The sequence below is a fragment of the Argentina silus genome, assembly GCF_951799395.1.
Source record: "Argentina silus genome assembly, chromosome: 8".
NCBI classification, from domain to species: Eukaryota; Metazoa; Chordata; class Actinopteri; order Argentiniformes; family Argentinidae; genus Argentina; species Argentina silus.
In genome coordinates, this window is record NC_139662.1 from 2,041,457 (window position 1) to 2,066,983 (window position 25,527).

The window sequence follows — 25,527 nt, forward strand, 5'->3', positions numbered from 1 at the left end:
AGAGAATAATGCCTTTAATGTTTTATTACAGAAATAACTGCCAATAGGTTGTCATTGAATCTCCCCCCATAAAATGTTGCTGTTCATTAGTTATGATCTCAGTTTTGAGCTATGGTGAAGCGTAACAGTGCATATGCAAAACATTGTGAAACTGACATTTATTTTGACTTTTGTTGGACATTCAATATGTAGGCTAGGCTATATCTTACTGGTTGTTTGTAGTCTGTCTGTCTATCTCTAGTGTGTGGAAAGTATCCAGCAAATTGGTTCTTCGATGAATATGTGTAGGCCTAGTACTTGTTTCTGTGGTCACCGAAACTACAGCATTTATAGAGAAGTCAAGCTGCAAAAATGCATCATGGAATGTTGCCACTGGCCATGCAGGTAGAACTAGTTACATATCAGGATGTAGTTGAATTATCTGTCAACCTGTACATTTTTCATCGTTAGGGGACACAGTTTATCTGAAGCTAATCTATTTCCAGTTTTTGTGAGCCAAATCCAGAATGTATTATATATGAATGGATATGTTCATAGGTGTGTGTGTGTTGTCATTCCAATGAGGGATAAGTGCTTAATTTGAGAGTGACCTGAACAATAGCAAGCCCAGGATGTAAATAATGAAATCACATTTAAATCATACATGCACCATTTCTAGTCTAGTACTTGCATAAAAACTAGGCTTAAGGGTGCCCTCTGATCAGATCTTGACAGTTTTTCGGGAAAAGGCACATTTAATTGCGAAAGAGTATGGTTATGAGGGGTCTGTTTTGTTTAACTAAATGGCATATCATCATGGATATCATAGACCAATTCAGCTCACCAGTAGGCACATTTCACGTGCCTCTGTTGCTTGAATGCAACAATTGAATTGGATTCAATTGGATTGTCTGTTGATCTTTTTTCATCATGCTTAATCGAGTTGTTGGGAGTGTTTTAGAGATTGTTTAACGTCGTCATTGCTCGGCTTTACCCTTTGTTGGTTTGTATGACTTCTTCAACTGGTCCCCACATGGATGTCTCAGTTCAGTTGTCAATCTCCATTCAAAATGGGGCTAAGAATAGTATAGATGGATGCCTTTTCCATATGACCCATATTTCTCTGTGTTGCAGAAGGACATTCAAGCAAACAATGTTAATAACAAAATGAAACGTGAATCTGGGTTTGCACTATTGTAGGCTGTTACGGCCGCAGCCGATACCCGCCCGTATGTCTCTTAGTATGCTGTCAAGCAGGCTGCGCGCTACAAATTCCAAGGCTCCGCCCACTCCGTCGACATCGCCAGCCCGGATCCGGATTGGATGCATCGCAACCAGCGCGCCTATCGGGTCCCAGCGCGGGCCGGATAAAAAGCCGGGCCAGCTTGTCAGTCGGCGGGCTGTGTATGTTTGACCAGTACCCGTGAGACTTGTGTAGAACACTTGACTTTGTAGAGACTCATTAGAAAGATAGACTTTGTAGAAACTTGTTAGTATTGTGTATTGTGATACTGTGTATAGCATAATCGTTTATTAGTTTATGGTTACCGAAAATTGGGCCAAGTATAGTTTTGTTGCACTGATTTTGCACCACACTCTGTAGATTCCTTTGTTTAGACTCTCCAGGAGTAGAGGTGGCTGTTCTGCACTGTATTTAAGTTTTGTCCACTGCTTTAGGCCAGTGAGGTTTTGTTTTCGCTTTGGTTTTGATTAGATGATAAAGGTTTAGGTTTTGCTCCCCGTTTATGAGCTTGCTTTTGGTTATATTTGTTTAGTTGAGTTGAACAGCCCCTGTAGGTCCCTTTTTTCTATTGTTGTAGCCACTAAATCTGTATTACCCGTGTTGCCCTTAAGACAATTTAAGTTCCTTGTTAATAAAATAACTATAATTTACCAATTCCACCTGGGTATATGTTGCTTCCCTTTCCCCTAGCGAGCCGGGTTGTAACATAAGTGTGGGCTCGTCCGGGATATTTATCTGTTAAAGGATTAAATCCCGTAGCCAAACAAAAAGTTATTGACAACTGGGAGGTTGGATTGTTTTTAGAATAATACAATAGGGTATTGTGTGTGCTTATAGTACCCGTTGAACATGGCACTGTTCAACGTTAACACATTCCTGGCTAATCCCACTCTTGGGCAGATTGATAGCTGCCGTAAAGATGACTTAGCACAGATAGCACATCACTACGGTCTAGTTTATCCCAAGCGGATAATTAAGAAAGCCGAGCTTAAGGCTTTAGTAATACACGAATTGGTGGAGAGAGAAGTCATTGTATTGTCTCAGTCAGAGTCCGCTGTGCTCTATGGTAGTGCACTGGGTGAAGTGGCAGGTGATCCTCAAGGTGCTCAGGCAAGTGCGGAAGTGGAGGGTGAGACAGATGAGCGGGTGAAAACTCCGTTTACGCTGCCTCGCTACGATCCCTCGCCTTTTACTAGCACTGGGTCCAAAGACGGGGCTCGGCTAAAAGTCCGTCTTGCCCGTCTCCACATAGAAGCCCAGGAGAAAGCACAAAGCAGGCAAGCACAGTTACAGCTGGAAATTAAAAAGCTGGAGATCGAGGCTGACACCGCTGTGAGAATTCGACAGCTGGAACTCGACTCCCAGAGACCGGCGCAGGCACTGCATGCGTCCGCTGCGGCAGACGGTATGTCTCCTCCTTCCACCACTTCACCGCATAAAACTTTTGAAATTAGCAAGCACATTGCACTAGTGCCAACGTTTAAGGAAACGGAGGTGGACTCCTATTTTGGTGCGTTTGAGCGCATTGCTTCAGCGCTGCAGTGGCCGGCTGAAGTGTGGGCACTATTATTACAATGCAAAATGCATGGCAAAGCCCAAGAAGCAGTTGCTTCCCTCCCTATAGCGGATAGTCTAAATTATGATCATGTGAAAGCCGCGATTTTACGCGCTTACGAATTGGTCCCTGAAGCGTATCGACAGAAGTTTCGAAATCTAAAGAAAGCCCCAAACCAGACTTATGGTGAGTTCGCAAGGGAAAAGGGAACAATGTTTGATAAGTGGATCACAACCTGCAAGGCCAATGATTTTACTTCATTGCGGGAGTTGATTTTGTTGGAAGAATTCAAGAAGAGCTTGCCCGATCGCCTTGTTGTCTATCTAAATGAACAGAAAGTAAGTTCACTCTCCTCTGCTGCTGTACTGGCCGACGAGTATGTGCTAACTCACAGGACTGTGTTTCCGTCAGTCTCTGTTGAGAAGCCTCGTCATGCTCCGGCGGTGCACACTCATTCGTTTAAGTCACAAAATCCTAAGAAAGAGGAAAGAGTGTTTTTATTGTCACAAACCTGGTCACATAATTGCAAACTGTTTGACTCTTAGACAGAAAGAGCAACAGCCTTCTCAGAGGGGCCCGTATCCGAAAAGTGTCGGATTAATTAAAAGTGAACCGCGTTTTGACACCGAGACTAGTGTTGCGGAAGTTGAGGCATGTTTTGAACCATTCACATTCGAGGGGTTAGTATCACTGACAGGCGAGACTGGTGATCAGCGCCTGGTGCGTATTTTACGAGACACGGGTTGCTCGCAGTCGGTAATGGTCGCCAATGCCTTGCCCTTCACAGAGCAGTCTGCATGCGGGTATGGAGCTGTGTTGCGTGGCCTTGAAATGGGTTACGTCCCTCGGCCAGTACACCGCATACATATACGATCAAAACTGATCACAGGTTTCTTTCCTGTTGCTGTTTGTCCTGCGTTGCCAGTTAGAGGTATTGCCTTTTTAATGGGTAACGACATAGCTGGGGGTAAAGTGACTCCTACACTGGAAGTGTTGGATTTCCCTCAGTGCCCAGAGTTAGGAAAAATGGGACAGTCTCAAACGGAGTTGTTCCCTGCGTGCGCAGTCACTCGCTCACAGTCAGTCAGAGATAAGGATAGGGATGAGGATATTTCTCTCTTTGACAGTGTGCTTGCGCAGACCTTTTCAGGAGAGGGTGGGACGGAGGTCGCAACCGCATCCTCTAATGAAGGTGCCGCAGATCAAGTGCGCCCGACCGGCCCAGAGACGCCGCCTTCTGATACCCTGTCACTTCCAGTGACCCGCGAACGCCTGTGCGCTGCTCAGAGAACTGATCCGACGCTGGCTAAGTGTTTCTCCAATGTGGTGAGTGCTGACACCGTAAAAGAGAAGGTAGCCTACTTACTCCATAACGAGGTTCTGGTGCGTAAGTGGTCGCCTCCCTTAGCGAACAATTCTGATTGGAGTACTGTCTATCAGGTAGTTGTTCCGTCTGTGTATCGTCCCCATGTTTTGTCGGTAGCTCATGAGAGCCAGTGGTCAGGACATTTAGGGATAACCAAAACTTATCAGCTCATCCTTAGGCACTTCTTTTGGCCAGGGTTAAAGGCTGATGTAGCTAACCATTGTCGCTTTTGTCATGTATGCCAGCTGGCAGGGAAACCAAATCAAACCATTCCTCCGGCCCCATTGCATCCTATACCTGCAATAGGAGAGCCGTTCGAACGGGTAATAGTTGATTGTGTTGGTCCCTTGCCCAGAACAAAGTGGAAACCAGTATTTACTTACCATTATGTGCGCTGCCACTCGTTTTCCCGAAGCTGTCCCGGTGCGTAACATCACCGCCAGTTCGGTAGTGAAGGCGCTAAATAAATTATTTTCCACATTCGGCCTGCCCCGTGTGATCCAAACGGATCAGGGCACAAATTTTAAGTCAAAGCTTTTTAAGCAGGCTTTCAAAATGTTAGGTGTACGGCATACATTTTCTAGTGCATACCATCCTGAGTCTCAGGGTGCGTTAGAACGGTGGCATCAAACCTTAAAGGCTATGCTCCGAAAATACTGCCTAGAAACTGAGAAAAGTTGGGACGAGGGAGTTCCATTTATGCTATTTGCAGCCCGTGAAGCCGTCCAGGAATCTTTAGGATTCAGCCCCGCAGAGCTTGTCTTTGGCCACACGCCCCGTGGTCCACTGAAATCGTTACAAGACACATTTTTAGCGTCCGAATCTTCCGCCGAGCGGAATGTGTTGGACTTTGTTAGTCAATTTCGTGAGCGCTTGCATAAGGCCAATACCATTGCAAGAGAAGCTCTTGCCAGTTCACAAACGGCGATGAAGCGTCGTTACGACCGCTCCGCCGTCCCCAGACAATTTCAGGTCGGTGACAAAGTTTTAGCCTTACTGCCTATCCCAGGGTCTGCTCTTTCGGCAAAATTCTCCGGCCCACATGACATCCGTGAGTGTCTTAGTGACACTGATTATGTCATCAGCACTCCCGAGAGAAGGAGAAGTACTCGCGTTTGCCATGTCAACATGCTAAAACGCTACTACTCTAGAGAAGTGTCCGGAAAGAGTAGTGAGACTTGCAAACCTGTCCAAAACCCTGTTGCCCCTGACAGCTGTGCATTAATGTGTTTTATTCAGTGTACAATAAACATATATGTATTTGTTATGAAGTTGTATCTTAAGGGGGAGGGTGTTACGGCCGCAGCCGATACCCGCCCGTATGTCTCTTAGTATGCTGTCAAGCAGGCTGCGCGCTACAAATTCCAAGGCTCCGCCCACTCCGTCGACATCGCCAGCGCGGATCCGGATTGGATGCATCGCAACCAGCGCGCCTATCGGGTCCCAGCGCGGGCCGGATAAAAAGCCGGGCCAGCTTGTCAGTCGGCGGGCTGTGTATGTTTGACCAGAACCCGTGAGACTTGTGTAGAACACTTGACTTTGTAGAGACTCATTAGAAAGATAGACTTTGTAGAAACTTGTTAGTATTGTGTATTGTGATACTGTGTATAGCATAATCGTTTATTAGTTTATGGTTACCGAAAATTGGGCCAAGTATAGTTTTGTTGCACTGATTTTGCACCACACTCTGTAGATTCCTTTGTTTAGACTCTCCAGGAGTAGAGGTGGCTGTTCTGCACTGTATTTAAGTTTTGTCCACTGCTTTAGGCCAGTGAGGTTTTGTTTTCGCTTTGGTTTTGATTAGATGATAAAGGTTTAGGTTTTGCTCCCCGTTTATGAGCTTGCTTTTGGTTATATTTGTTTAGTTGAGTTGAACAGCCCCTGTAGGTCCCTTTTTTCTATTGTTGTAGCCACTAAATCTGTATTACCCGTGTTGCCCTTAAGACAATTTAAGTTCCTTGTTAATAAAATAACTATAATTTACCAATTCCACCTGGGTATATGTTGCTTCCCTTTCCCCTAGCGAGCCGGGTTGTAACATAGGCCTATAGCCTACTGCTGACCATCTAAACATCTCCTAAAAGTATAATGTCAGATATATAGGCACAGTAATGCCTCTCTTTGCCTTTCTCCTATCTTCCCCTGAAGAGCTAACCTCCCCTTATAGTAGAGTATAACTTATTTTCTTAATTCAAAGGTAACAATAGGTAACACTGAATGTACTGAAAGCCAGAGTGTTGATATACTTTAAGAAATGACGTATCCACCTGTAATATGCGTATTATGCATGTTCATTAACTTGAACTTATTGACCCCTCAAATTGGGATAGTAAGAAGTCGAAGTTGTCTTTGTTTTCTGATGTCTGTTCTCTGGCAAAAATGTACCCTAAGAATGAGACTGATGGAACATTAGTCATGTTAGTCGTTGAATAGGCATCTACTAGAAAGATTGAATTTGAGCTGGTGCGAAGATTGGTCCTACTTTGTATTGCCTGTTGAGGTGCTGTAATAGAGGAGCTGTTACCATAGTTGCGGTGTCGTGTGATCTTATTGTATGTTTAATTTTGGCTTCAGCTTTTACTATTCATATTCCCATCAGACGACAGTTTTTTCCTCAAGTAACCAACAGAAACAATTAATGTTTGTCACCTTTTGCGGAATGCCTGAAAATGTTATGGTTATCGTTAAACCCCCCCCTACAACCTTTAATACGCGTAATGACTCCATAACAATGATGCTTCTCGTACCGTTGTCCGTTATGGTTTATGAGTTGACTTCTCTTGTATTTTTGTTTGTTTAGCTTATGTCTAGATGTTGCTCTTTTATTCCCCAAAAATATGTATGATGGCTTCTGCAGGCCCTGCTACAGTATGATGGTCTCATATCTCACTCTGTTTTGAGTAGTCAACATTTTATTTTATTTTATCAGGTCTTTTTTGGTTGCGTTAAGCAAAATTTGTAATTATGGATGAACTTTGAATGTATGTACATTAAAGTTCATGGGACCAAATTTTGTAATTGGGAGTTCAAGTCTCAATGTTGTTATGTACGCTTGCAAATCCACCCTTTTTTAAAATGTAGTAATACTGTAACTAAAACAACCAATGAACGCTCAGCAGACACTGAGTTGGGACTCATTTGTGTGGCAATATAAGCTGTAGTCATGACTGGATGATATATTGATGTACCAATGAAATGGATATTTAGATTTGCAATGAATCACTATCAATATTCCTGCAATATGTTTTGGTAGTATAAATAGTGGGCTGCGGATTGAAAGAAAGAGGCATGTTGATGGGATGTTGTATGCAGAGCAATAATGACTAAAGTCTGAGTTGGAGTTATGATTTGCTGAGCAGTGTAGATGGGCCAACATTAGGTAAGATGCATGGCAGGTATCACTCTGAGCTGTACCCGGGCCTGGGGTCTCCAGCACGTCTTGTGGCAACTTTCATTTAACATTTAAGCATTGGTAGGAGGTCATCTAATTAATTGAATATAGGTTACCTGTAACTTTGCAAACCTATAAGTAGTGTTTTTAGTGGTTCGTAGTTGGCTTATAGATGCCACTGAGTGATCATCAAGGATCTAACATCTGCATCTTGAAGTGATGTTATGCAGTGCCGCAATAAAACCAGCGAGGGTTTTCTTGCCCTTTGCCATTTAAAGCTGTTTGTTGCAACCAGAAAACGACAAGAACAGTAGCACGCTATTCATTATCCAAATTTGATACAGTTTTTGTAGTTTTTGATACAATTATAGATTAGATTAGATTCAACTTTATTATCCTTTATTGTCCTTGTCGTCATGTTATTATGGCTTGGCTTGTACATGAATTATGCTGATTGATATTTCCATCCCATCACCTGAACACCAGAACTCTTCACACACTTTCAATATCCTTGATGGATATCCTTTGGAGATTCACTTCCACTCTCTGGTTTTCTATTGCTGATACACTCCATTGCTGACACACTCTTAAGCAGAACTGAAAGTCTCAAACCAGGACTAGCCTCATTAGAAATGGATACTGAATGATGGACAGCAGATGATTACCCTGGTTATTCTCTCTCCCTCTCTCTCAAAGGTTATGATATCAGCTGGCTGCCCCCAGATCGTCCTATCCCCTTCCAGCCCCTCACTGCTGTCCTGGACATCAGTGCAACTGGGCCATTCTGTGGTTAGGACACATTGACAGATATTATGAAAGAGCTCCAGTTGTTTCAGGTCACTTCAGGTAAGGCAAAACAGTTGATTGATCTATTTTGTGCCTCTTTTAGTCACTCCATTTCTATTGGAGTTGCACTTTGAAAGAAACTGCTCATTGGAGGCACAGTTATTCATTCAGCTAAAGGGAGACATCAGCAAGACATCCATCATGTTGGTGTCTGGGTGAGATACATTTTGTTTATTATGTTGTTGATAAGTCCCTCAATTGATGATTCAAATGATTTATCAGATCTTATGACTCACTTAAGCTGACCTTGACAGAAACCTTTATTGCGCCCAGTCCTTTCATGATAGAGTTTGAGCCACATCAGATGTACCACTTCATGGTTTCCATGGACCATGTTGAAGACTTCAAAATAATGTCACTTGAGTTCTACTCTCAACGTCTTCTGTATCTTGAATGGAGGAAGAGAAGAATTACAATCAGTCACCTGCTGCTCACACAACTTCCGAGGCACAATGGGTAAACACAGCAACAATCCCATTTGCTTAATATAACAAAATAACCGATTGCAAATTAACTAAAAGCATAACTTCCTACAGGCTGGCATACAAGGCTTGGATGAACTGTAGGCACTCATTAGATGTCAGCTCATGTGTACCGTGCATGTGCATGCCGACTCCTCTTGTTTCTTGATAATCTCCATTTTGAAATGATCTCTGGTAGCGCGGCCCACTCTTTTCCAATTGACATTAGATCCCAGAGTCTGCCTTTAAGAAGTTTTGTTGAAATAGAACTATCGATTTGACCTTTTGAAGGAAAATAAACTAAAATTCCCAGAAGTTTCTGTGTTGAACTTTGCACTCCCAGCAAAGGAAAATACCAGGACTTGGGACTTTGTATTGTTCCTCATTGTTACAAGGAGCTGGCGAGATGAGCCTGGTGGCTGCAGGCTAGCCAACAACAGTCGCTCATTTATCTGATGTTTTGCAATGTAAACAAAATATTATGCAATGTAAACAAAATATGAGCAGACTTAGTAGGAGTCTCAATCAGTTCAATCAGTTAACTGTAAATAGCCGGTTATGTCATCTCAGGCTAGTTAGGTATGTCCACTGATGTACTGCAAAATACCAGAGACGCTGCAAGGGTGAATCCCTGTGACATGTATTCTAAGTTTTGAGAGAAATAGTACATTTTGGAAAAGAAATGTGCTGTTTTGGCAAATGTGTTAACTGTTTTGGAGAACTGTTTTTTGTTTTGAAAAGTTGAATACTGTTTTCAAGAAATGTGCTTAAGCAATTGAGAAAAACTGTAGCTAAGTTAGATGACCTCTGAAATAATAAATGACTCATAAAATGAGGGTGTTATATTTGAAAGAAGGCAAAAAGGGCAATAGGCTTGAACCCAGCGTCATCGCTACTTGCAGCTGTATTTACTAGTACGGGTCTAAGCAGCGAAGCAGAACAGCTTTGGAGGAGAAGATGTTTAAAGTCTGGTACAACACTGAAAACACAACAGAATACATCCTGAGCATTTCAGACTTTTCAAAATTACAGGAAACGCTAACAAAACTTTATATCAGTCACTCAAAACACATCATGGTAATGTTTGTGTGTTCTCTTAGCTAAATTTATTATTATTATTATATTAATAATTATAATTATTATAATTATTATTATCTGGCTGGGCCAAGAGTGGAGAACAACTTGATAAGGTACCACTGAATCTCTGTGGTGAGACATGAGCATTTTACTTGACCAAAGCCTTCACTGATCTAAAAATAATCAATCAAATTCAGCGAATGGCACGACTGCAAATTGGCTAAGAAATGTGTGTTGCGCAAGCACTGTTGTGGGAGATAATTGGTTGGTAAACCGATTAAGCCAATGGCTATGCGACTGGCAGATTCTCACAATCAAACAGGCATGGCAGCAGCAGAGGGAAACTGTAATAAAGCTTGAGCCCTATAGATGGCGCTCATATACTATACCTTTTAACTTTGACTCAAAATGCATTGTCGGAGAAATCTAGATTCTTCCCCTTAGATATTCTCCTCCAATGCTTTTTGAGAAGGACAGAGAAGAGGACATATATGATTGGTATTGGTATAATGTGGTGTGTGTGCGTGTGTGTGCGTGTGTGTGCGTGTGTGTGCGTGTGTGTGTGTGTGTGTGTGTGTGTGTGTGTGTGTGTGTGTGTGTGTGTGTGTGTGTGTGTGCGTGTGTGTGTGTGTGTGCGTGTGTGTGTGTGTGAGAAAGAGAGGTTATGGCTGACCCATTATGATTGTCGATTTCAGCTGCGACAGAAAAGAACATCTACCAATAAGGTGTAATAAAGGTATTTATTGCAAATATTGTCCATTAAAAAAGCACAGATTATATAAAAAGCCATATCAGTAAAGTACTGTACTCAATGCCATCCTACTCTCTATGAAGGAATGAGTGTGTGTGAGAGAGAGGACATGGTCTCCCACTGAACAAGTTCAATTATGAAGGCACTTTCATTATCACAAAGAGTGGACCTCCAGGCACAGACTGGTAGTGGTCTATAGGGGCAGTTGAACTCATTGATCACCAGAGATTGAACTCGACCCCACTACCGAACAGAGAAATGTTAACTGTTGGGCCGATTTTGAAGCCGGTACCCAGAAATTTTGCCTCAAGCCCGTCCACCCCGATCCCAACTCCAGTGTCCGCTGAGAGACCCACCGTCGCCTTCACCGGCCCAGCGGACGCAGAGGCACTGGCGATCTCTGCCTTGGCTATGGCTTTCGCACCCAGCAGTGACACACCGGCACCAGCACTTGCGTTGGGTCCTTTGGCCTCTGCATCAAACACGCTCCACTCAGCTCGGGCCAGGCCTACTCCTGTCGCCGCATACACACCTGCCTTGGGTATACGCCGACCTGTTTTATTTTCAAAACCATTAGAAAAGGTGCCCGTGCCTGAGTATGTTCCTGTGGCTGAAGCGCTGCCGTCCCGGTCAAAGTTATCTATAGCATCCAGGACCCCCTGTGCACCAACAGTGACATTGGCACCCGCACGCACGACTGCATGGCCTGCAAAACAAGAGAGAGAGAGAGAGAGAGAGAGAGAGAGAGGGAGGAAGGGAGAGAGAGATACTTGTTTCAAGTTGTGTTTCTTCCTACAGTTTTGATAACATGCACAGGGTTAGTTTTAATACTGCTAGTTTGTCAAATGCTTCCAAATCTTAACGGTAGTGTAATGTCAAAAAGGCCTATCAGTCTGTTGATCCGGCTGTGTGCTTCAACCCAAACAAATGGGAAAGATGTGCACCGTCTATCAACATCATTTGGTACAAATCTTTCAGATTCATTTCATGTGAGTTATAGCTGAATCTACACAATTGATGGTGTGGGACATGGACCCATATTGACATTGATTACTTTTGAAATCTGACACTGATTTTGGAGTGCAATGTGATACCAGAAGGAGGTTTTGAATGATAAACTTGGATTGGATTATTTATTTTACCTTCGGCTGTGAGATCTGTCATCTTGGAGGAATGAAAACCTGTTGGGACAAAGAGGAATGGTTTACTATATCAAGAATCAACATCCCAGACTGAAGCTAGAATCGTAAGACAGTACAACTTTGAATTCATATTTTGAAATTGTATGAATTAGTTTAGATTTCCCCATTGCTTAGCCTATAGGTAATTCCCAAAAGCCAAGCATTGAAAAAGATTGTACTGTATTACCTCATGTTTTGTCTATAACAATTGATTTTCGTTTACTAACTTAGTATATCTCTATGAAGAAAGCCATCGTTTTTAGGCGGTGTGGTTGACAGTATTAGCCTACCTTTGTGATGGATGTCTTGAGTCGACAGGTGTCCTTTGGCAGTGTATATGTTGTATGTTGCTCTTCTTAAAAGATAGAAAGAGAGCTGCACACTCTTGCTCTGATGCTATTTATTTATTTAACCAACGTTTCTCCAGCAAGCTGCCTTCTTCAAGGTTTACATCTGCTCTGTTTCAATCTGCTCTCTTTCAATCTGCTCTCTTTCTGTCTTTTAAGTTTCACCCTCCAGCCTGCACCTCCACCAAACTATGGAGTGCCTTTTCTTCCCTGTACATGCTTGCCTTGTGAGTGTTTATATAGTGGAGTGGATGGTGGGCGGGGTGGTGGTCTTCCTGGACACACATCCTGGATCGGCCTTCTCCTCTTTACATGAACACCAGGCTTTTCTGAGAAGTCACCTGACTAAACAGAGATATCCACATGCACCAATTAGAGAAATGTACTTTCTGTTTTGACAGCGTGTGTGAAGAAAGAAAGAGAGAGAGAGTGTGTGTGCCTGCAAGTGTACGTGCACTACTAATTCAGAAATTCATTTTTACACCCATTGGTCGAGAGGGATATTAACTAGCCAACTAGCATGCAGTGGGTGATATTACAGAGAATAATGCCTTTAATGTTTTATTACAGAAATAACTGCCAATAGGTTGTCATTGAATCTCCCCCCATAAAATGTTGCTGTTCATTAGTTATGATCTCAGTTTTGAGCTATGGTGAAGCGTAACAGTGCATATGCAAAACATTGTGAAACTGACATTTATTTTGACTTTTGTTGGACATTCAATATGTAGGCTAGGCTATGTCTTACTGGTTGTTTGTAGTCTGTCTGTCTATGTCTAGTGTGTGGAAAGTATCCAGCAAATTGGTTCTTCGATGAATATGTGTAGGCCTAGTACTTGTTTCTGTGGTCACCGAAACTACAGCATTTATAGAGAAGTCAAGCTGCAAAAATGCATCATGGAATGTTGCCACTGGCCATGCAGGTAGAACTAGTTACATATCAGGATGTAGTTGAATTATCTGTCAACCTGTACATTTTTCATCGTTAGGGGACACAGTTTATCTGAAGCTAATCTATTTCCAGTTTTTGTGAGCCAAATCCAGAATGTATTATATATGAATGGATATGTTCATAGGTGTGTGTGTGTTGTCATTCCAATGAGGGATAAGTGCTTAATTTGAGAGTGACCTGAACAATAGCAAGCCCAGGATGTAAATAATGAAATCACATTTAAATCATACATGCACCATTTCTAGTCTAGTACTTGCATAAAAACTAGGCTTAAGGGTGCCCTCTGATCAGATCTTGACAGTTTTTCGGGAAAAGGCACATTTAATTGCGAAAGAGTATGGTTATGAGGGGTCTGTTTTGTTTAACTAAATGGCATATCATCATGGATATCATAGACCAATTCAGCTCACCAGTAGGCACATTTCACGTGCCTCTGTTGCTTGAATGCAACAATTGAATTGGATTCAATTGGATTGTCTGTTGATCTTTTTTCATCATGCTTAATCGAGTTGTTGGGAGTGTTTTAGAGATTGTTTAACGTCGTCATTGCTCGGCTTTACCCTTTGTTGGTTTGTATGACTTCTTCAACTGGTCCCCACATGGATGTCTCAGTTCAGTTGTCAATCTCCATTCAAAATGGGGCTAAGAATAGTATAGATGGATGCCTTTTCCATATGACCCATATTTCTCTGTGTTGCAGAAGGACATTCAAGCAAACAATGTTAATAACAAAATGAAACGTGAATCTGGGTTTGCACTATTGTAGGCCTATAGCCTACTGCTGACCATCTAAACATCTCCTAAAAGTATAATGTCAGATATATAGGCACAGTAATGCCTCTCTTTGCCTTTCTCCTATCTTCCCCTGAAGAGCTAACCTCCCCTTATAGTAGAGTATAACTTATTTTCTTAATTCAAAGGTAACAATAGGTAACACTGAATGTACTGAAAGCCAGAGTGTTGATATACTTTAAGAAATGACGTATCCACCTGTAATATGCGTATTATGCATGTTCATTAACTTGAACTTATTGACCCCTCAAATTGGGATAGTAAGAAGTCGAAGTTGTCTTTGTTTTCTGATGTCTGTTCTCTGGCAAAAATGTACCCTAAGAATGAGACTGATGGAACATTAGTCATGTTAGTCGTTGAATAGGCATCTACTAGAAAGATTGAATTTGAGCTGGTGCGAAGATTGGTCCTACTTTGTATTGCCTGTTGAGGTGCTGTAATAGAGGAGCTGTTACCATAGTTGCGGTGTCGTGTGATCTTATTGTATGTTTAATTTTGGCTTCAGCTTTTACTATTCATATTCCCATCAGACGACAGTTTTTTCCTCAAGTAACCAACAGAAACAATTAATGTTTGTCACCTTTTGCGGAATGCCTGAAAATGTTATGGTTATCGTTAAACCCCCCCCTACAACCTTTAATACGCGTAATGACTCCATAACAATGATGCTTCTCGTACCGTTGTCCGTTATGGTTTATGAGTTGACTTCTCTTGTATTTTTGTTTGTTTAGCTTATGTCTAGATGTTGCTCTTTTATTCCCCAAAAATATGTATGATGGCTTCTGCAGGCCCTGCTACAGTATGATGGTCTCATATCTCACTCTGTTTTGAGTAGTCAACATTTTATTTTATTTTATCAGGTCTTTTTTGGTTGCGTTAAGCAAAATTTGTAATTATGGATGAACTTTGAATGTATGTACATTAAAGTTCATGGGACCAAATTTTGTAATTGGGAGTTCAAGTCTCAATGTTGTTATGTACGCTTGCAAATCCACCCTTTTTTAAAATGTAGTAATACTGTAACTAAAACAACCAATGAACGCTCAGCAGACACTGAGTTGGGACTCATTTGTGTGGCAATATAAGCTGTAGTCATGACTGGATGATATATTGATGTACCAATGAAATGGATATTTAGATTTGCAATGAATCACTATCAATATTCCTGCAATATGTTTTGGTAGTATAAATAGTGGGCTGCGGATTGAAAGAAAGAGGCATGTTGATGGGATGTTGTATGCAGAGCAATAATGACTAAAGTCTGAGTTGGAGTTATGATTTGCTGAGCAGTGTAGATGGGCCAACGTTAGGTAAGATGCATGGCAGGTATCACTCTGAGCTGTACCCGGGCCTGGGGTCTCCAGCACGTCTTGTGGCAACTTTCATTTAACATTTAAGCATTGGTAGGAGGTCATCTAATTAATTGAATATAGGTTACCTGTAACTTTGCAAACCTATAAGTAGTGTTTTTAGTGGTTCGTAGTTGGCTTATAGATGCCACTGAGTGATCATCAAGGATCTAACATCTGCATCTTGAAGTGATGTTATGCAGTGCCGCAATAAAACCAGCGAGGGTTTTCTTGCCCTTTGCCATTTAAAGCTGTTTGTTGCAACCAGAAAACGACAAGAACAGTAGCACGCTATTCATTATCCAAATTTGATACAGTTTTTGTAGTTTTTGATACAATTATAGATTAGATTAGATTCAACTTTATTATCCTTTATTGTCCTTGTCGTCATGTTATTATGGCTTGGCTTGTACATGAATTATGCTGATTGATATTTCCATCCCATCACCTGAACACCAGAACTCTTCACACACTTTCAATATCCTTGATGGATATCCTTTGGAGATTCACTTCCACTCTCTGGTTTTCTATTGCTGATACACTCCATTGCTGACACACTCTTAAGCAGAACTGAAAGTCTCAAACCAGGACTAGCCTCATTAGAAATGGATACTGAATGATGGACAGCAGATGATTACCCTGGTTATTCTCTCTCCCTCTCTCTCAAAGGTTATGATATCAGCTGGCTGCCCCCAGATCGTCCTATCCCCTTCCAGCCCCTCACTGCTGTCCTGGACATCAGTGCAACTGGGCCATTCTGTGGTTAGGACACATTGACAGATATTATGAAAGAGCTCCAGTTGTTTCAGGTCACTTCAGGTAAGGCAAAACAGTTGATTGATCTATTTTGTGCCTCTTTTAGTCACTCCATTTCTATTGGAGTTGCACTTTGAAAGAAACTGCTCATTGGAGGCACAGTTATTCATTCAGCTAAAGGGAGACATCAGCAAGACATCCATCATGTTGGTGTCTGGGTGAGATACATTTTGTTTATTATGTTGTTGATAAGTCCCTCAATTGATGATTCAAATGATTTATCAGATCTTATGACTCACTTAAGCTGACCTTGACAGAAACCTTTATTGCGCCCAGTCCTTTCATGATAGAGTTTGAGCCACATCAGATGTACCACTTCATGGTTTCCATGGACCATGTTGAAGACTTCAAAATAATGTCACTTGAGTTCTACTCTCAACGTCTTCTGTATCTTGAATGGAGGAAGAGAAGAATTACAATCAGTCACCTGCTGCTCACACAACTTCCGAGGCACAATGGGTAAACACAGCAACAATCCCATTTGCTTAATATAACAAAATAACCGATTGCAAATTAACTAAAAGCATAACTTCCTACAGGCTGGCATACAAGGCTTGGATGAACTGTAGGCACTCATTAGATGTCAGCTCATGTGTACCGTGCATGTGCATGCCGACTCCTCTTGTTTCTTGATAATCTCCATTTTGAAATGATCTCTGGTAGCGCGGCCCACTCTTTTCCAATTGACATTAGATCCCAGAGTCTGCCTTTAAGAAGTTTTGTTGAAATAGAACTATCGATTTGACCTTTTGAAGGAAAATAAACTAAAATTCCCAGAAGTTTCTGTGTTGAACTTTGCACTCCCAGCAAAGGAAAATACCAGGACTTGGGACTTTGTATTGTTCCTCATTGTTACAAGGAGCTGGCGAGATGAGCCTGGTGGCTGCAGGCTAGCCAACAACAGTCGCTCATTTATCTGATGTTTTGCAATGTAAACAAAATATTATGCAATGTAAACAAAATATGAGCAGACTTAGTAGGAGTCTCAATCAGTTCAATCAGTTAACTGTAAATAGCCGGTTATGTCATCTCAGGCTAGTTAGGTATGTCCACTGATGTACTGCAAAATACCAGAGACGCTGCAAGGGTGAATCCCTGTGACATGTATTCTAAGTTTTGAGAGAAATAGTACATTTTGGAAAAGAAATGTGCTGTTTTGGCAAATGTGTTAACTGTTTTGGAGAACTGTTTTTTGTTTTGAAAAGTTGAATACTGTTTTCAAGAAATGTGCTTAAGCAATTGAGAAAAACTGTAGCTAAGTTAGATGACCTCTGAAATAATAAATGACTCATAAAATGAGGGTGTTATATTTGAAAGAAGGCAAAAAGGGCAATAGGCTTGAACCCAGCGTCATCGCTACTTGCAGCTGTATTTACTAGTACGGGTCTAAGCAGCGAAGCAGAACAGCTTTGGAGGAGAAGATGTTTAAAGTCTGGTACAACACTGAAAACACAACAGAATACATCCTGAGCATTTCAGACTTTTCAAAATTACAGGAAACGCTAACAAAACTTTATATCAGTCACTCAAAACACATCATGGTAATGTTTGTGTGTTCTCTTAGCTAAATTTATTATTATTATTATATTAATAATTATAATTATTATAATTATTATTATCTGGCTGGGCCAAGAGTGGAGAACAACTTGATAAGGTACCACTGAATCTCTGTGGTGAGACATGAGCATTTTACTTGACCAAAGCCTTCACTGATCTAAAAATAATCAATCAAATTCAGCGAATGGCACGACTGCAAATTGGCTAAGAAATGTGTGTTGCGCAAGCACTGTTGTGGGAGATAATTGGTTGGTAAACCGATTAAGCCAATGGCTATGCGACTGGCAGATTCTCACAATCGAACAGGCATGGCAGCAGCAGAGGGAAACTGTAATAAAGCTTGAGCCCTGTAGATGGCGCTCATATACTATACCTTTTAACTTTGACTCAAAATGCATTGTCGGAGAAATCTAGATTCTTCCCCTTAGATATTCTCCTCCAATGCTTTTTGAGAAGGACAGAGAAGAGGACATATATGATTGGTATTGGTATAATGTGGTGTGCGTGTGTGTGTGTGTGTGTGTGCGTGCGTGTGTGTGTGTGCGTGTGTGTGCGTGTGTGTGTGTGTGTGTGCGTGTGTGTGTGCGTGTGTGTGTGTGTGTGCGTGTGTGTGTGTGTGAGAAAGAGAGGTTATGGCTGACCCATTATGATTGTCGATTTCAGCTGCGACAGAAAAGAACATCTACCAATAAGGTGTAATAAAGGTATTTATTGCAAATATTGTCCATTAAAAAAGCACAGATTATATAAAAAGCCATATCAGTAAAGTACTGTACTCAATGCCATCCTACTCTCTATGAAGGAATGAGTGTGTGTGAGAGAGAGGACATGGTCTCCCACTGAACAAGTTCAATTATGAAGGCACTTTCATTATCACAAAGAGTGGACCTCCAGGCACAGACTGGTAGTGGTCTATAGGGGCAGTTGAACTCATTGATCACCAGAGATTGAACTCGACCCCACTACCGAACAGAGAAATGTTAACTGTTGGGCCGATTTTGAAGCCGGTACCCAGAAATTTTGCCTCAAGCCCGTCCACCCCGATCCCAACTCCAGTGTCCGCTGAGAGACCCACCGTCGCCTTCACCGGCCCAGCGGACGCAGAGGCACTGGCGATCTCTGCCTTGGCTATGGCTTTCGCACCCAGCAGTGACACACCGGCACCAGCACTTGCGTTGGGTCCTTTGGCCTCTGCATCAAACACGCTCCACTCAGCTCGGGCCAGGCCTACTCCTGTCGCCGCATACACACCTGCCTTGGGTATACGCCGACCTGTTTTATTTTCAAAACCATTAGAAAAGGTGCCCGTGCCTGAGTATGTTCCTGTGGCTGAAGCGCTGCCGTCCCGGTCAAAGTTATCTATAGCATCCAGGACCCCCTGTGCACCAACAGTGACATTGGCACCCGCACGCACGACTGCATGGCCTGCAAAACAAGAGAGAGAGAGAGAGAGAGAGAGAGAGAGAGAGAGAGAGAGAGAGAGAGAGAGAGGAGGAAGGGAGGGAGAGAGAGAGATACTTGTTTCAAGTTGTGTTTCTTCCTACAGTTTTGATAACATGCACAGGGTTAGTTTTAATACTGCTAGTTTGTCAAATGCTTCCAAATCTTAACGGTAGTGTAATGTCAAAAAGGCCTATCAGTCTGTTGATCCGGCTGTGTGCTTCAACCCAAACAAATGGGAAAGATGTGCACCGTCTATCAACATCATTTGGTACAAATCTTTCAGATTCATTTCATGTGAGTTATAGCTGAATCTACACAATTGATGGTGTGGGACATGGACCCATATTGACATTGATTACTTTTGAAATCTGACACTGATTTTGGAGTGCAATGTGATACCAGAAGGAGGTTTTGAATGATAAACTTGGATTGGATTATTTATTTTACCTTCGGCTGTGAGATCTGTCATCTTGGAGGAATGAAAACCTGTTGGGACAAAGAGGAATGGTTTACTATATCAAGAATCAACATCCCAGACTGAAGCTAGAATCGTAAGACAGTACAACTTTGAATTCATATTTTGAAATTGTATGAATTAGTTTAGATTTCCCCATTGCTTAGCCTATAGGTAATTCCCAAAAGCCAAGCATTGAAAAAGATTGTACTGTATTACCTCATGTTTTGTCTATAACAATTGATTTTCGTTTACTAACTTAGTATATCTCTATGAAGAAAGCCATCGTTTTTAGGCGGTGTGGTTGACAGTATTAGCCTACCTTTGTGATGGATGTCTTGAGTCGACAGGTGTCCTTTGGCAGTGTATATGTTGTATGTTGCTCTTCTTAAAAGATAGAAAGAGAGCTGCACACTCTTGCTCTGATGCTATTTATTTATTTAACCAACGTTTCTCCAGCAAGCTGCCTTCTTCAAGGTTTACATCTGCTCTGTTTCAATCTGCTCTCTTTCAATCTGCTCTCTTTCTGTCTTTTAAGTTTCACCCTCCAGCCTGCACCTCCACCAAACTATGGAGTGCCTTTTCTTCCCTGTACATGCTTGCCTTGTGAGTGTTTATATAGTGGAGTGGATGGTGGGCGGGGTGGTGGTCTTCCTGGACACACATCCTGGATCGGCCTTCTCCTCTTTACATGAACACCAGGCTTTTCTGAGAAGTCACCTGACTAAACAGAGATATCCACATGCACCAATTAGAGAAATGTACTTTCTGTTTTGACAGCGTGTGTGAAGAAAGAAAGAGAGAGAGAGTGTGTGTGCCTGCAAGTGTACGTGCACTACTAATTCAGAAATTCATTTTTACACCCATTGGTCGAGAGGGATATTAACTAGCCAACTAGCATGCAGTGGGTGATATTACAGAGAATAATGCCTTTAATGTTTTATTACAGAAATAACTGCCAATAGGTTGTCATTGAATCTCCCCCCATAAAATGTTGCTGTTCATTAGTTATGATCTCAGTTTTGAGCTATGGTGAAGCGTAACAGTGCATATGCAAAACATTGTGAAACTGACATTTATTTTGACTTTTGTTGGACATTCAATATGTAGGCTAGGCTATATCTTACTGGTTGTTTGTAGTCTGTCTGTCTATGTCTAGTGTGTGGAAAGTATCCAGCAAATTGGTTCTTCGATGAATATGTGTAGGCCTAGTACTTGTTTCTGTGGTCACCGAAACTACAGCATTTATAGAGAAGTCAAGCTGCAAAAATGCATCATGGAATGTTGCCACTGGCCATGCAGGTAGAACTAGTTACATATCAGGATGTAGTTGAATTATCTGTCAACCTGTACATTTTTCATCGTTAGGGGACACAGTTTATCTGAAGCTAATCTATTTCCAGTTTTTGTGAGCCAAATCCAGAATGTATTATATATGAATGGATATGTTCATAGGTGTGTGTGTGTTGTCATTCCAATGAGGGATAAGTGCTTAATTTGAGAGTGACCTGAACAATAGCAAGCCCAGGATGTAAATAATGAAATCACATTTAAATCATACATGCACCATTTCTAGTCTAGTACTTGCATAAAAACTAGGCTTAAGGGTGCCCTCTGATCAGATCTTGACAGTTTTTCGGGAAAAGGCACATTTAATTGCGAAAGAGTATGGTTATGAGGGGTCTGTTTTGTTTAACTAAATGGCATATCATCATGGATATCATAGACCAATTCAGCTCACCAGTAGGCACATTTCACGTGCCTCTGTTGCTTGAATGCAACAATTGAATTGGATTCAATTGGATTGTCTGTTGATCTTTTTTCATCATGCTTAATCGAGTTGTTGGGAGTGTTTTAGAGATTGTTTAACGTCGTCATTGCTCGGCTTTACCCTTTGTTGGTTTGTATGACTTCTTCAACTGGTCCCCACATGGATGTCTCAGTTCAGTTGTCAATCTCCATTCAAAATGGGGCTAAGAATAGTATAGATGGATGCCTTTTCCATATGACCCATATTTCTCTGTGTTGCAGAAGGACATTCAAGCAAACAATGTTAATAACAAAATGAAACGTGAATCTGGGTTTGCACTATTGTAGGCCTATAGCCTACTGCTGACCATCTAAACATCTCCTAAAAGTATAATGTCAGATATATAGGCACAGTAATGCCTCTCTTTGCCTTTCTCCTATCTTCCCCTGAAGAGCTAACCTCCCCTTATAGTAGAGTATAACTTATTTTCTTAATTCAAAGGTAACAATAGGTAACACTGAATGTACTGAAAGCCAGAGTGTTGATATACTTTAAGAAATGACGTATCCACCTGTAATATGCGTATTATGCATGTTCATTAACTTGAACTTATTGACCCCTCAAATTGGGATAGTAAGAAGTCGAAGTTGTCTTTGTTTTCTGATGTCTGTTCTCTGGCAAAAATGTACCCTAAGAATGAGACTGATGGAACATTAGTCATGTTAGTCGTTGAATAGGCATCTACTAGAAAGATTGAATTTGAGCTGGTGCGAAGATTGGTCCTACTTTGTATTGCCTGTTGAGGTGCTGTAATAGAGGAGCTGTTACCATAGTTGCGGTGTCGTGTGATCTTATTGTATGTTTAATTTTGGCTTCAGCTTTTACTATTCATATTCCCATCAGACGACAGTTTTTTCCTCAAGTAACCAACAGAAACAATTAATGTTTGTCACCTTTTGCGGAATGCCTGAAAATGTTATGGTTATCGTTAAACCCCCCCCTACAACCTTTAATACGCGTAATGACTCCATAACAATGATGCTTCTCGTACCGTTGTCCGTTATGGTTTATGAGTTGACTTCTCTTGTATTTTTGTTTGTTTAGCTTATGTCTAGATGTTGCTCTTTTATTCCCCAAAAATATGTATGATGGCTTCTGCAGGCCCTGCTACAGTATGATGGTCTCATATCTCACTCTGTTTTGAGTAGTCAACATTTTATTTTATTTTATCAGGTCTTTTTTGGTTGCGTTAAGCAAAATTTGTAATTATGGATGAACTTTGAATGTATGTACATTAAAGTTCATGGGACCAAATTTTGTAATTGGGAGTTCAAGTCTCAATGTTGTTATGTACGCTTGCAAATCCACCCTTTTTTAAAATGTAGTAATACTGTAACTAAAACAACCAATGAACGCTCAGCAGACACTGAGTTGGGACTCATTTGTGTGGCAATATAAGCTGTAGTCATGACTGGATGATATATTGATGTACCAATGAAATGGATATTTAGATTTGCAATGAATCACTATCAATATTCCTGCAATATGTTTTGGTAGTATAAATAGTGGGCTGCGGATTGAAAGAAAGAGGCATGTTGATGGGATGTTGTATGCAGAGCAATAATGACTAAAGTCTGAGTTGGAGTTATGATTTGCTGAGCAGTGTAGATGGGCCAACGTTAGGTAAGATGCATGGCAGGTATCACTCTGAGCTGTACCCGGGCCTGGGGTCTCCAGCACGTCTTGTGGCAACTTTCATTTAACATTTAAGCATTGGTAGGAGGTCATCTAATTAATTGAATATAGGTTACCTGTAACTTTGCAAACCTATAAGTAGTGTTTTTAGTGGTTCGTAGTTGGCTTATAGATGCCACTGAGTGATCATCAAGGATCTAACATCTGCATCTTGAAGTGATGTTATGCAGTGCCGCAATAAAACCAGCGAGGGTTTTCTTGCCCTTTGCCATTTAAAGCTGTTTGTTGCAACCAGAAAACGACAAGAACAGTAGCACGCTATTCATTATCCAAATTTGATACAGTTTTTGTAGTTTTTGATACAATTATAGATTAGATTAGATTCAACTTTATTATCCTTTATTGTCCTTGTCGTCATGTTATTATGGCTTGGCTTGTACATGAATTATGCTGATTGATATTTCCATCCCATCACCTGAACACCAGAACTCTTCACACACTTTCAATATCCTTGATGGATATCCTTTGGAGATTCACTTCCACTCTCTGGTTTTCTATTGCTGATACACTCCATTGCTGACACACTCTTAAGCAGAACTGAAAGTCTCAAACCAGGACTAGCCTCATTAGAAATGGATACTGAATGATGGACAGCAGATGATTACCCTGGTTATTCTCTCTCCCTCTCTCTCAAAGGTTATGATATCAGCTGGCTGCCCCCAGATCGTCCTATCCCCTTCCAGCCCCTCACTGCTGTCCTGGACATCAGTGCAACTGGGCCATTCTGTGGTTAGGACACATTGACAGATATTATGAAAGAGCTCCAGTTGTTTCAGGTCACTTCAGGTAAGGCAAAACAGTTGATTGATCTATTTTGTGCCTCTTTTAGTCACTCCATTTCTATTGGAGTTGCACTTTGAAAGAAACTGCTCATTGGAGGCACAGTTATTCATTCAGCTAAAGGGAGACATCAGCAAGACATCCATCATGTTGGTGTCTGGGTGAGATACATTTTGTTTATTATGTTGTTGATAAGTCCCTCAATTGATGATTCAAATGATTTATCAGATCTTATGACTCACTTAAGCTGACCTTGACAGAAACCTTTATTGCGCCCAGTCCTTTCATGATAGAGTTTGAGCCACATCAGATGTACCACTTCATGGTTTCCATGGACCATGTTGAAGACTTCAAAATAATGTCACTTGAGTTCTACTCTCAACGTCTTCTGTATCTTGAATGGAGGAAGAGAAGAATTACAATCAGTCACCTGCTGCTCACACAACTTCCGAGGCACAATGGGTAAACACAGCAACAATCCCATTTGCTTAATATAACAAAATAACCGATTGCAAATTAACTAAAAGCATAACTTCCTACAGGCTGGCATACAAGGCTTGGATGAACTGTAGGCACTCATTAGATGTCAGCTCATGTGTACCGTGCATGTGCATGCCGACTCCTCTTGTTTCTTGATAATCTCCATTTTGAAATGATCTCTGGTAGCGCGGCCCACTCTTTTCCAATTGACATTAGATCCCAGAGTCTGCCTTTAAGAAGTTTTGTTGAAATAGAACTATCGATTTGACCTTTTGAAGGAAAATAAACTAAAATTCCCAGAAGTTTCTGTGTTGAACTTTGCACTCCCAGCAAAGGAAAATACCAGGACTTGGGACTTTGTATTGTTCCTCATTGTTACAAGGAGCTGGCGAGATGAGCCTGGTGGCTGCAGGCTAGCCAACAACAGTCGCTCATTTATCTGATGTTTTGCAATGTAAACAAAATATTATGCAATGTAAACAAAATATGAGCAGACTTAGTAGGAGTCTCAATCAGTTCAATCAGTTAACTGTAAATAGCCGGTTATGTCATCTCAGGCTAGTTAGGTATGTCCACTGATGTACTGCAAAATACCAGAGACGCTGCAAGGGTGAATCCCTGTGACATGTATTCTAAGTTTTGAGAGAAATAGTACATTTTGGAAAAGAAATGTGCTGTTTTGGCAAATGTGTTAACTGTTTTGGAGAACTGTTTTTTGTTTTGAAAAGTTGAATACTGTTTTCAAGAAATGTGCTTAAGCAATTGAGAAAAACTGTAGCTAAGTTAGATGACCTCTGAAATAATAAATGACTCATAAAATGAGGGTGTTATATTTGAAAGAAGGCAAAAAGGGCAATAGGCTTGAACCCAGCGTCATCGCTACTTGCAGCTGTATTTACTAGTACGGGTCTAAGCAGCGAAGCAGAACAGCTTTGGAGGAGAAGATGTTTAAAGTCTGGTACAACACTGAAAACACAACAGAATACATCCTGAGCATTTCAGACTTTTCAAAATTACAGGAAACGCTAACAAAACTTTATATCAGTCACTCAAAACACATCATGGTAATGTTTGTGTGTTCTCTTAGCTAAATTTATTATTATTATTATATTAATAATTATAATTATTATAATTATTATTATCTGGCTGGGCCAAGAGTGGAGAACAACTTGATAAGGTACCACTGAATCTCTGTGGTGAGA

General features: G+C 41.2%; 1 protein-coding gene and 2 long non-coding RNA genes across 5 annotated transcripts in view; 1 reads left to right on the forward strand and 2 right to left on the reverse strand.

Annotated features, from left to right (window-relative positions):
• Positions 1–24,945, forward strand: part of LOC310808784 (uncharacterized protein) — a 29,040-nt gene extending 4,095 nt beyond the window's left edge. The window contains exons 2-6 of one of the 3 annotated variants that reach the window (XR_014554377.1): positions 8,231–8,323; positions 8,424–8,535; positions 8,654–8,836; positions 15,960–16,565; positions 23,702–24,945. Coding sequence is in view for 1 of the 3 variants with exons in the window: in XM_083675866.1 (XP_083531992.1) it covers positions 8,231–8,323; positions 8,424–8,535; positions 8,654–8,836; positions 15,960–15,966 (395 nt within the window). In the remaining 2 variants the exon portion in view is untranslated. Of the gene's footprint in view, positions 1–8,230; positions 9,475–15,959; positions 17,204–23,701 lie in introns of those variants that run through there. The other 2 variants (XM_083675866.1, XR_014554378.1) reach the window with 2 other exon arrangements.
• LOC310808785 lies at positions 10,640–12,426 on the reverse strand. Its single transcript, XR_014554379.1, has 3 exons — positions 12,141–12,426; positions 11,812–11,850; positions 10,640–11,375 (listed from the first exon to the last, which is right to left on the reverse strand). It is a non-coding gene; the product is annotated as an uncharacterized lncRNA (long non-coding RNA).
• LOC310808786 lies at positions 18,353–20,168 on the reverse strand. The gene is made up of 3 exons (XR_014554380.1): positions 19,883–20,168; positions 19,554–19,592; positions 18,353–19,088 (listed from the first exon to the last, which is right to left on the reverse strand). It is a non-coding gene; the product is annotated as an uncharacterized lncRNA (long non-coding RNA).
• Positions 24,946–25,527: the final 582 nt, after the last annotated feature.